Source organism: Hypanus sabinus, chromosome 9 (assembly GCF_030144855.1).
Source record: "Hypanus sabinus isolate sHypSab1 chromosome 9, sHypSab1.hap1, whole genome shotgun sequence".
NCBI classification, from domain to species: domain Eukaryota; kingdom Metazoa; phylum Chordata; class Chondrichthyes; order Myliobatiformes; family Dasyatidae; genus Hypanus; species Hypanus sabinus.
The window spans coordinates 37,797,806-37,810,063 of NC_082714.1; the positions used below are offsets into that span (position 1 = coordinate 37,797,806).

A 12,258-nucleotide genomic window follows, 5' to 3' on the forward strand; every position below is an offset into this window, starting at 1 on the left:
ACAAAACAGAGAGAGTACAGAGAAGATTTACTAGAATGTTACCTGGGTTTCAGCACCTAAGTTACAGAGAAAGGTTGAACAAGTTAGGTTTTTATTCTTTGGAAAGTAGAAGGTTGAGGGGGGACTTGATAGAGCTATTTAAAATTATGAGGGGGATAGATAGAGTTGACGTGGATAGGCTTTTTCCAGTGAAAGTAGGGGAGATTCAAACAAGAGGACATGAGTTAAGGGACAAAAGTTTAGGGGTAACACGAGGGGGAACTTCTTTATTCGGAGAGTGGTCGCTGTGTGGAACGAGCTTTCAGTAGAAGTGGTAGAGGCAGGTTCGATTTTGTCATTTAAAAAATTTGGATAGGTATATGGACAGGAAAGGAATGGAGAGTTATGGGCTGAGTGCAGGTCAGTGGGACTAAGCGTTCGGCACGGTCCAGAAGCACTGAGATGGCCTGTTTCTGTGCTGTAATTGTTATATGGTTATATTTGAATGCGTGCAGTATATGGAATAAGGTGGACGATCTTGTAACGCAGGTAGAGATTGGCTGGTATGATGTTGTGGGCATCATTGAATCATGGCTGACAGCATATTATAGTCAGGAGCTTAACGTCCAAGGATACACGTTGTGTTGAAAGGACAGGCAGGTAGTAAGAGGGGATGGTATGGCTCTATTGGTAAAAAGTGAAATCAAATCCTTAAAAAGAGATGACATAGGATCGGAAGCTGTAGAATCGTTGTGGAATAAAGTTAAGAAACGGCAAGGGCAAAAAGAACCTATTGGAAGTTATATATAGGCCTCTAAACATTAGCCAGGATGTAATCTACAAATTACAATTGGAGGTAGAAAAAGGTATGTCAAAAGGGCAATGTTGCAAGTCATGGGAGAATTCAATATGCAGATAGGTTGGAAAAATCAAGTTGGTGCTGGATCCCAAGAGAGAGTATTTGTAGAATGCCTATGAGGTGGTTTTTTAAAGTAGCTTTTGATTAAGCCCACTAGAAGATCAGCTATTCTTGATTACATGTTGTGCAATGAACCTGATTTGATTAGAGCTTAAGGTAAAGGAACCTTTAGGAGACGATGATCATAATAATATAGAATTCACCCTTCATTTTGAGAGGGAGAAGTGAAAGCCAGCTGTATGAGTATTATAGTGGATAAAGGATATTATTGAGGCATGAGAGAAGAGCAGGGCATAGTTGACCGGGAAGGGGACACTACCAGGGATGACAGCAGAGCAGCAGTTTCTGGGAGCAAATCAGAAGGTGTAACATAGAAGAAGCAGTATTTTGAAGGCAGCGTGATGCAACTCTGGCTGACAAGGGAAAGTAAAACCAAAGAGAGGGCATATAATAGAGCAAAAATTAGTGTGACATTAGAGGAATGGGAAGCTTTTAAAAACCAATGGAAGGCAACTTAAAAAGCCATAAGGAGGGAAAGAGGAAATATGAGGGTAAGTAGCCAATAAGATTAAAGAGGATGCTAAAAGTTTTTTTTTCAGGTATTTAAAGAGCAAAAGAGAGGCAAGAGTAGCAATAGGACTGCTGCAAAATGACGCTGTAGAGGTAGTAATGGGAGACAAGGCAATTGAACGTGAACTGAATAAGTATTTTACTTCAGCCTTCATTGTGGAAGACACTCGCATTATGCTGGAAGTTCGATAGTGTCAGTGGGCAAAAATGAGTGTAGTTGTTATTGCTAGGGTGAAGGTGCTTGAGAAACTGAAAGGTCTGAAGTTGGGTAAGTCACCCTAACCAAGTGGACTACACTCCAGTGTTGTGAAAAAGGTTGCTGAATCTGAAGGTATCAGTAGTGATATTTGAAGAATCACCAGATTTGGGAATGGTTCTGGATAGGGAAATTGCAAATGTCACTCCACTCTTCAAGAAAGGAGCAAGGCTGAAGAAAGGAAATTATTGGCCAGTTAACTTGACCTCAGTGACTGGGAAGTTGTTGGGAGTCAATTATTAAGGATGAGTTTTTTGTGGTACTTGGAGACACATGACAAAATAGGCCAAAGTCAGGGTAATTTCCTTCATGGAAAATCTTGCCTGACAATTCTTTTAGAATTATTTGAGGAAATAACAAGGACGATAAAAAAAAGGAGAATTGGTGGATGTTGTCGACTTGGATTTTCAGAAGGACTCTGATAAGGTGCCATATATGAGGCTGCTTAGCAAGATAAGAGTATTACAGGAAAGATATTAACATGGATAGAACATTGGCTGATTGGCAGGAGGCAGAGTAGGAATAAAGAGATCCTTTTCTGATTGGCTGCCAATGACAAGTGGTTTTCCACTGGGGTCAGTGTCAGGACTGTTTCTTTTTATATTTTATGTCAATGAATTGGATGATGGCCAAGTTTGCAGATGGTACGAATATAGGTGAAGGGGCAGGCAGTGTTGAGGGAGCAGTGAGGCTGCAGAAGGGCCTAGACAGATGAGGAGAATGAGTAAAGATGTGACAGGTGGAATTGGGTGCAGGGACATGTATGGTCATATATTTTGGTAAAAGGAATGAAAGCATAGACTGTTTTATAAATGAAGAGAAAATTCAGAAATGCAAGGTGCAAATGGACTAGGAGGTCCTTGTGCAGGATTCCTTAACAGTTACTATGCAGGTTGAGTCAGTGCTGAGGAAGGCAAATGCAATTTTTGTAGTCATTTTGAGAGATCTAGTATATTAAAGCAAGGATGTAATGCTGAGGCTTTATAAGGAATGACTTGGAGTATTGTGAGCAGTTTTGGGCCCCTTGTCTAAGAAAGGATGAGCTGACATTGGAAAGGGTCCAAAGGAGGTTCATGAGAATGATTCCAGGAATGAAAGGGTTACTGTATGATGAGCGTTTGATCACTCTGAGCCTGTACTTATTAGAATTTTGAAGAATTGGAGGGATATCATTGAAACCTATTAAATGTTAAATGGCTTAGATAGAGTGGATGTGGGGAGGCTGTTTCATATAGTGGAGAGTCTACGACCAGAGGGCACAGACTTGGAATAGAGGTTTAGAATAAAGATTTGGCCAGAAGGTTGTGAATCTGTCGAATTCTTTGCCACAGACATTGTGGAGACCAGTTCTCTGGGTGTATTTAAGGCGGAGTTTGATAGGTTCTTGATTATTCAGGGCATGAAAGGTTACATAGAGAAAGCAGGAGGTTGAGAGGTAAATGGATCAGCCATGATTAAATGGCAGAGCAAACCCGGTGACCTGGTGGACTGAATTTCTTAATTCTGCTCCTATGTCTTATGGTCTTCTGTCTCAATTTCTAACAATTGCTGAGTGTTTGCTGTAAAAGATTAGATGGAGGTTTTCTGAGGTGGTGCCAAGGATGGTAAAGTTTGGTCTAGATGGTTTAGGGTGTGATTGTTTTCTTCAAAAAAAGGGGAAGCTGTGGAGAGATTTAATCAAAGTATATAAAATTGGACCAACAAGAGACAACCATCCCTGGAGATGTTTACAAATGGATACCATAGATGTAAGTAATAGATGGATGTATTGGATAGAATGTAAGCAAATAAACATCTCTCAGTGGTGGAGATCTAGAATCTCTGCCTTCAAGGGTTGTGGAGGCAGATACCATCACAACATTTAGTTTATCTGGATGCTGTAAAAGATGAGACAAAATGGGAATTCCATATAGTCTGAATAACTCCAAAATTGTTTTTTGGACATAGTGTGTCAACTAGTCTCTTTTTAGGTTGTAAGTTGCTATGTAACAGTCAAAATAAAATTATGAAAACTGGGAAGAAATGTTCCTAGTTATCATTGTTTTATTTTCCAATGCATGTTTAAGAACTAAAAATTAAAGGTCTATTTAGGACCATCGTGTGATGAGAATCTGAGTTTAATTTGTTGGTACTAAACCAAAGTTGCACTGTGAAAGGAAAGCGATTTGGTCTATAAGCTTAATGCTTTCTAAATGCAACATACAAAGAATTCTCTACATTGTAGTTTCTTCCTGAAGAAGATGAACATAGAATAAACAGGGAGCACGAGAAATCAGGCAGTGCAAATTTTTGAAGTTGAAAATATGTTTTCGGGATTCTTCTAGAATCGCACTCAGGAGATTAAAGGACAAATCTGCCACTTCTTAGCCAATTTCAGCATCCTGTCAGTGCCCCATAGTAACCTATGGCAACCTCCTACAGTATTCACAACACCACCAACCTTTGTGTCATCTGCAAACTTGCCAGCTCACCCATCCACTTCCTCATCTAAGTCATTTATAAAAATCATAAAGAGCAGGGGTCACAGAATAGATTCCTGTGGAACATTCCTAGTTACTGACTTCAGGGCTGAATAAGTCTACCTTCTGCCTTCTGTGGGCATGCCAATTCTGAATCCATAAAGCAAAGTTTACGTAGAAGTCATGCCTTCTGATTTTCTGAATGAGCCTGCCTCGTGGGCCTTGTTAAACACCACGCTAAAGTACATATACACCACATCCACCGCTCTACCTTCATCAACTTGTTTTGTCACTTTGTCAGACTCATGAGGCACAATCTGTCCCTCAGAAATTCATGCTGACAATCCCTAGTCAGTCTATGTTTCTCCAAACACTCAACCTGTCTCTAAGAATTCTCTCCAATAGTTTGCCTAGCAGTGATGTAAGACTCACAGGTCTATAATGTTAAGGATTATTCCTATTGCCTTTCTGGAACAAAGGAATAATATTTGTTATCCTCCAATATTTTGGTACTGCTCCTGTAGCCAGTGAGGACACAAAGATCATTATTAGTGCCCCAGCAATCTCATCCCTCACTTCCTATTGACACTTGGATAATATCCTGTCTGGCCCCAGGAATTACTCTATCTTGATGCTTTTCAAAAGTTCCAACACAGCCTCTTTCTTAACCTCAACCTGTTCCAGCACATTACCCTTTTCTGAGCTTACTTCACATTTGTCAACTTCTGAATACTCAAGCAAAGTATTCATTAAGGTCCTCCTCTGATTCCTGGTGCTGGTTTCCTTCTTTATCCATGGTCAGTCCTGTTCTCACTCTAGTCATCCTGCTGTTCTTCACGTATGTGTAGAATGCCTTGAGGTTTTCTCTAATCCTACTCACAAAGACTTTCTCATTCCCCTTTTAGCTTTCCTAATTCCTTTCTTAAGTTGTTCCCTGGCTGCCTTATAACTTTTTAAAAAAATTTTTTATTGAGTTTTCAGATGATTACAGAAAGAAAAAAAAATTATCTACCCTTCCCCCCTCCCCTTAATCCCTCCCCCCTAACATCCCTATAGAAGAAAAGAAAAAGAAAAAGAGGAAAAAAGAAAGAAAGAAAGAAAGAAAGCCTGGATATCGGAAGATCCCCACATGCACCATGGAGTTCATAATAACTTTAGTATATATATTTATTTCTTTCCCCAAATATCCAATTATTTTACCTTCGGAGCACCTATATATTTAATCCTGTCTTTTGTAAATAAGGGTGCCAAATTTTCAAAAATGTTTCATATTTATCTCTTAAATTATAAGTAATTTTTTCAAGTGGAATACAGCTGGAAATTTCATTCTTCCAACAATCTATACTTAAGTATGAATCCGATTTCCAAGTAACTGCAATAGCCTTTTTGGCTACTGCCAGTGCAATTTTTATGGATTCTTTCTGATATTTATTCAATTTGGGTTTCGGTTTTATCCCTTCCATATCACCTAATAAAAATAATATTGGGTTATGTGGAAGTTGTGTTCCAATAATTTGTTCCAGTAAAACTCTTAAATTTGTCCAAAATGGTTGAATTTTAGAACAAGACCAAGTAGAATGTAAAAAAAGTACCAATTTCTTGGTTACATCGGAAATACTGATCGGATAAATTTGGGGTTAATTTATTTATTTTTTGTGGTGTAATATATAAGTGATGTAAAAAATTATATTGCACTAATCTTAACTGGACATTTATTGTATTTGTCATACTATCAACACAGTCTTGACCAATTTGCTTCTTCAATTTTAATATTCAAGTCAGTTTCCCATTATTGCCTGTTTTTGAATCAAACTATACATACAAGAAATAAATTTTTTAGTTTGTCCTTTTTGAATTAAAGTTTCTATTTCATTAGATTTCGGCAATAACATTGTTTGACCCAATTTTTCTTTTAAATAAGCCCTTAATTGGAAGTAACGAAAAAGAGTGTTTGTTGTTTGACATTTTATATTTATTTTTTAATTGATCAAATGACATTAATATACAATATACCTCCTTCAAAACAATCTATATATCTAATCCCTTTTTGAAACCAATTATATAAAAGTTGATTATCCATTGTAAAAGGAATAAGTCTATTTTGAATTAAAGATCTCTTTGCTAATAGAGAATTCCTTATTTCATCATCAACATTTATTTTATTCCATAAATCAATCAAATGTTTTAATATAGGTGATTCTTTCTTTTCCCATATCCATTTAGATTCCCATTTATATATAAAATCTTCTGGTGTATTTTCTCCTATTTTATCTAGTTCTATTCTAATCCATGCCGGTTTATCTTTATCAAAAAAAGATGCAATAAATCTAAGTTGATTTGCTTTATAATAATTCTTAAAATTTGGAAGTTGTAACCCTCCTAGATCAAATTTCCATGTCAATTTTTCCAATGATATTCTTGACATCTTACCTTTCCAAAGGAACTTCCTCACATATTTATTTAACTCTTGAAAAACTTCTGGGGTAGTTGTATTGGTAGTGATTGGAATAAGTATTGTAATCTAGGGAATATATTCATTTTTACGGTATTTACTCTACCTACTAATGTTATTGGTAATATCATCCATTTATCAAGATCCTCTTGAATTTTTTTCAATAATGGTAAATAATTTAATTTATGTAAGTTCTTTATATCATTATCAGCTCTTATACCTAAATATTTTATACCGTTTATCGGCCATCTAAATTGAGTTATTAATCGACATTGACTATAATCTCCTTTAGTAAGAGGTAAAATTTCACTTTTATCCCAATTTATTTTGTAGCCTGATATTTTCCCATGTTCTTCTAATCTAGAGGATAATTTACGCAACGAGTACAATGGGTTTGTTAAATAAAGCAGAACATCATCAGCAAATAAGTTAATCTTGTATTCCTCCTGGTTAACTCTGAAACCCTTAATATCTGGGTCCATCCTAATTAATTCAGCTAATGGTTCTATTGCCAACAGAAATAAAGCAGGTGATAATGGACAACCTTGTCTAGTTGACCTTGTTAACTGAAATAGTGATGAAATTTGACCATTTGTCACTACTTTAGCTTTGGGATTAGTATTTAAGGTTTTAATCCATTTAATAAAGGATACTCCTAATCCATATTTTTCCAATACCTTAAATAAAAAATCCCATTCCAATCTATCAAATGCTTTTTCTGCATCTAAAGCAACTGCCACACTCATTTCCTCCCTCTTTTGTGCCAAATGAATTATGCTAAGTAACTGAGTTACATTATCTGCCGATTGTCTATTTTTAATAGCTGCCTTATAACTCTTAAGACCATTGTCTGATATTTGCTTCGTAAATGTGAGGTATGCTTCCTTTGTGCTCTTCAGTAAATGGTCAAATCTTTCTTGTCAACCACGGTTCCTTCATCCTACCATCGTTTCCTACCTCAAAAGGACAGACCTATCCAGAACCCCATGCACTGCTTCCTAAATAATTTCCACTATTCTGTTGTATATTTCCTGGAGAATATGTGTTCCCAATTTACGCTTCCAAATTTCTGCCCAATAACATGATAGTTAAATACTTTACTATACCGTCTGTTCCTATCCTTGTTCAATGTTATTTGAAGGTCAGGGAGTTGTGGTCACTGTCACTGAAATCCGTCACCTGACCACATTCATCAACTGGTACTAGATCCAGAATGGCTTCTCATCATCTTAGCTTGTTCCATATCTAACTCAGCTAACAAATTCTGTCCCACCTAAACCTGTTACACTAAGGAGGAGCGAATTAGTATTAGTGAAGTTGAAGTTACCCATGCCAACAACCATGTTATTTTTGTACTTCTTCCTAATCTGTCTCCTGATCTAGTCTGCAGTGTCCCTGATGTTAAGGGGAGGGGGAGAGTCTGTAGAATTGTTCAAATAGAGTGATTGCAACTTCCATTTTTCTGAGTTCAGTAGATGATACTTACACAATGTCTTCCCTTTCTATAGTTGTGATGCTATCCTGCTTAGCAATTTCTCCAACCTCTTTTGATTCCCTTCCTGTCCCTGTTGAAACATCTAAACCCTAGAATATCCTAAGGACTTTCTACAGGGGCACAACTGAGAGCATCCTGACTGACTGTATCACTGCCTGATATGGGAACTGTGCTTCACTCAATAGCATCAGTGGATGTGAACTTACCATTATTCAGGACATTTACCCAGCAACAGGTACGTAAAAAGGGCCCAAAGGATCATTGGGAACCCGAGTGATCCCAACCACAAACTGTTGTAGCTGCTACCATCCAGGAAGCGGTACCACAGCATAAAAGCCAGAACCAACAGGCTCCGGGATGGCTTCTTCCACCAGGCCATCAGACTGGTTAATACAGGCTGACACAATTGTATTTCCAAGCTATATTGACTGTTCTGTTGTACCTACTATTTATTACAAATTACTATAAATTGCACATTTAGACAGAGACGTAACGTAAGGATTTTTATTCCTCGTGTATGTGAAGGATGTGAGAAATAAATTGAATTCTATCCGTATCCAGCAGCCATTCCTCCCCTTGTGACAGCCGAAGCTCTGTAATGGCCACAACATTGTAGTTCCATTACTGATCCATGCTCTAAGTTCATCACCCTTGTTCCTGATACTCTCTGCACTAGCCATATTTTAACCCAACCAACTGCCTATAATTATGTCCTTTCGACTGCTTATACTTCCTCACTATCTCTCTACCACGTTGTGACAGCCTTTACACTAAAGGTCCTGTCCTCTAACCTTTCACTCTGGTTCCTAAACCACCTTGCCCTCCAATCTACTTTAAAACCCTTCCCAACAGCTCCAGCAAATCTCCCCACTGGGACACGTCAAAACTGAAGGTGAGCCATGAATATATAAAAGCAAAAGTATTTAATATTTCTTTGTCTCTCTTGTTTTTTTTTCTTCCACAACAGCTCCAAGTGCTCCCAGTTTCATTACATTTACAGAAGTTACAAGCACTACATTGAAAGTGTTGTGGGGAGAGCCGGCTATGCCCAATGGAGTCCTCAGGGGATACAGACTGATCTACGAGCCACTGGAAGCTGTACAAGGTACAAAGAAGACACTGAAACTGAGCGAAAACCAGAGTAGAAATAGAAAAGAGAAAACTCTGCATTTCAGGCAAAGTTTATGGAAAGAGAAACAAAGTTAAAAGTTCATTTCAATGGCCCTATTTCAGAACGGGGAAATAAGTCAGTTTTAAGTTGACGGGAGGATAAGTGAAGAAGGATGGGACAAATGGAATATATCTGATAAGGTGAAAGCAGGGACTCTGTGTGGATAAATAATAGATGAAGTCATCCAATGATAGGTCAGTATGAACAGAAAATGCTAACTAAAGAATATAAAAACTATGAAATGATTATTGTCAGAGAGGACACAATTAAGAGAATTAATAGCTGCAAACTGTAGAGTTGTAAAAAGTACCCAGATGTTCAGGCCATGCTAATGGAGAGAGACAGACTGTGCCAGCATTACAGCGGGGTGATCTGCAACAAACTGGGTCACTGGAACAGATTGTGTCTCTATTATCCTTCCAATAATTTTTACCTGAAGATAGCTCTAGTTTCAGCCAATTATTCAAATTGGCAGTCTAAGGTCATTATAATAGTAAAAATCAGGGCCGTTGGAAATCAAAAATATTACGACCAAAAAAATGGAAATGCTCAGCGGGTCAGGAGGCATCATCTTGAATTAACATACACTATCCATACACTAGAACTGCAATAAATTTGAGGTAACCAGCTTTTAAGATGTAGAGGAAGATGGCAGGGCGAAGGCAATGAAAATGAGGGCCTGTGACAGGGTAAAGACAGGAGATTTGAGATGACAAAAAATGATTCATTACTTTGCCCTATTTCACACTGTCATTCAATATTTAAATTACTCCTACAAAGTTTTGAATCCATTTTAAGAAGCTGGACCAATTTTTGAACAGCAGGTTGTTGACAACTATCACCTTTGTACAGTTCTAGCGTAGTTTGTGGAACATTTATTTTGGAACACCTTTGTTTACTTTTTCTCGATTTGATTAGGTGTGAGTAAAGTGGTGACAGTTGATCTTCGAGGCAACAATCAGCGGTGGCTGAAGGTTCGGGATCTGTTTAAAGGAATACCATACTGCTTCCATGTCCAAGCCAAAACCTATACCTTTGGCCCTGAGATTAAGGCTAATATTACTCCCGGTCCAGAAGAAGGTAAGAGCTGAATTGTGCTTATCAGTTTGCAGATATTGCCATTTCACTGGACCCTGATATTTATAATTGGTTGATAGGAAGGGAGGGAGGAAGCCTTGAGATATGAAGGTCCTTCTGATGTTAAGAGCAAACTATCAGTATAATTTCTCATGCAGAGCAGGAAAGGCCAGCAGCATGTCAACACTGATTTGAAAGGGATACATGCTTAGTGAGTGTTGGGAAGTAGATCAAGGCCCAGCTCTACTGAAGGAGAGATCAGTGAGTGGGAGAGCAGGAAGCTCATCCAAATTTGGGCAACAGATCATCAAGGATGGGAATAGTGGAACAGCCTGGAGATTGAAAGACAGCTTCAAGTAATTACAGATCAAGAAGGAGGTGGGAGAACTGTGGGACAGGTTGAAGATCAACCAACAACAGCAAATCAAACCAGTGATAAAGGTGATCTTTTGGAATAAGGAAAGGTGAGCGTTTGGTTGAATGCATTTCTAGATTCAGGAAGGATGCTCTAAAATGTTTTTTCCATTCTGCAACTGCATCTCATGCTCCCATTCCTAATGCATGGCAAATGTTACCTTTAAATCTCACTCCAAGTATACAACCTGAGCCAGATTTAATTTTAAATAGAGGTATCCTGCCTCTCCAAAGCAGTATGTTCAAAAGTCTACCCACCAGACCACCTTCAAAATGGCAGGAGGTATGGAAGAAGTGATATGGGTTAAGGTTTGTTAATTACCAACGTTTATCCCCTTCTTCTCCCAGCTCTGGGAGTGGGTCATTTGTGAGTGTATTCAACGTCACCCCAAAAGATATCAGTATTTGAGTCAAGGGAATATTGCTGAAGTCTGGCTTTGTAATCAAATCACAAAAAAGTTTCAAATTTTTATCTTTTAAATATTCATCTTCCCAACATTGGGACTCATATAGACAGTATATACACCATTTCTTGAGTGTGTCACCTTCAAAACTGTTGCCAATGTTAGTTGTATGTGTTTCTGAGATGTGATCACAGAAAGCTGATTACTTTACACCTAACTGCAGTCCACAGACAGTGTTGCTTTGATTATTTAAAAGTAGATCCTCCTGTTTCTAAATATCCCTTAATTGTGGTTTTTATCTTACATAAGAAGCTCCAAGAATTGTCAGGCCACCCACGAGCAACTGAAGAGTATAGATGTAAACTACATGCATAAAATCTTCATGTATTGGACATCCTGTGAAAAATGACTGATTTCAGATTAATAGAGTGGTGACAAATCTGACAATCATAAGCTCAGACACCAAAAGCTGTAATGTAGTCTTGACTACCAAATCCTTATATTTAAATACATGGTTATACACCCAATGGCCACTTTTTTTTTAGTTACACATGCTCACTAATGCAAATATTGAAACAGCCAATCATGTGGAAGAAATGTGATCTAAGTGACTGACCGTGGAATGATTGTTAGTGCTGCTTTGAATATCTCTGAAGCCGCTGATCTCCTGGGGTTATCTCCTGGGGCACAACTGTGTCTAGAATTTACAGACAATGGAGTGAAAAACAAAAAAAATCTAATGAATGGCAGTTATGTGAGTAAAAATATCTTGTTAATAAGAGAGCTTGGAGGAAAATGGCCATACTGATTCAAGCTGATTGGAAGGCAAGAGTAACTCAAATAATCATGGGTACAATAATGGTATGCGGAAGAGCATCTTTGTTCAGATTGAAGTGGATGAGCTTCAGCCCAGAAGACCATAAGCATACACTCAATGACTACTTTAGGATGTACCTAATAAAGTGGCCATGGAGTGTACTCCCAGAGCATTCTGCATAACCATTGGATTACTACAGTCTCAGTACCAAGTACATGTCCATCCAACTTGAGTACACCTTTGTT

The 12,258-nt window shown here is 38.0% G+C and overlaps 1 protein-coding gene across 2 annotated transcripts in view; it reads left to right on the forward strand.

Annotated features, from left to right (window-relative positions):
- The window catches only part of sdk1a (sidekick cell adhesion molecule 1a), a 781,818-nt gene that overhangs the window by 725,020 nt on the left and 44,540 nt on the right, over positions 1-12,258 (forward strand). For both annotated transcript variants that reach the window (XM_059979483.1, XM_059979484.1), the window contains exons 38-39: positions 9,098-9,235; positions 10,220-10,381. In XM_059979483.1, the coding sequence (XP_059835466.1) occupies positions 9,098-9,235; positions 10,220-10,381 (300 nt within the window). The remainder of the gene's footprint in view (positions 1-9,097; positions 9,236-10,219; positions 10,382-12,258) is intronic.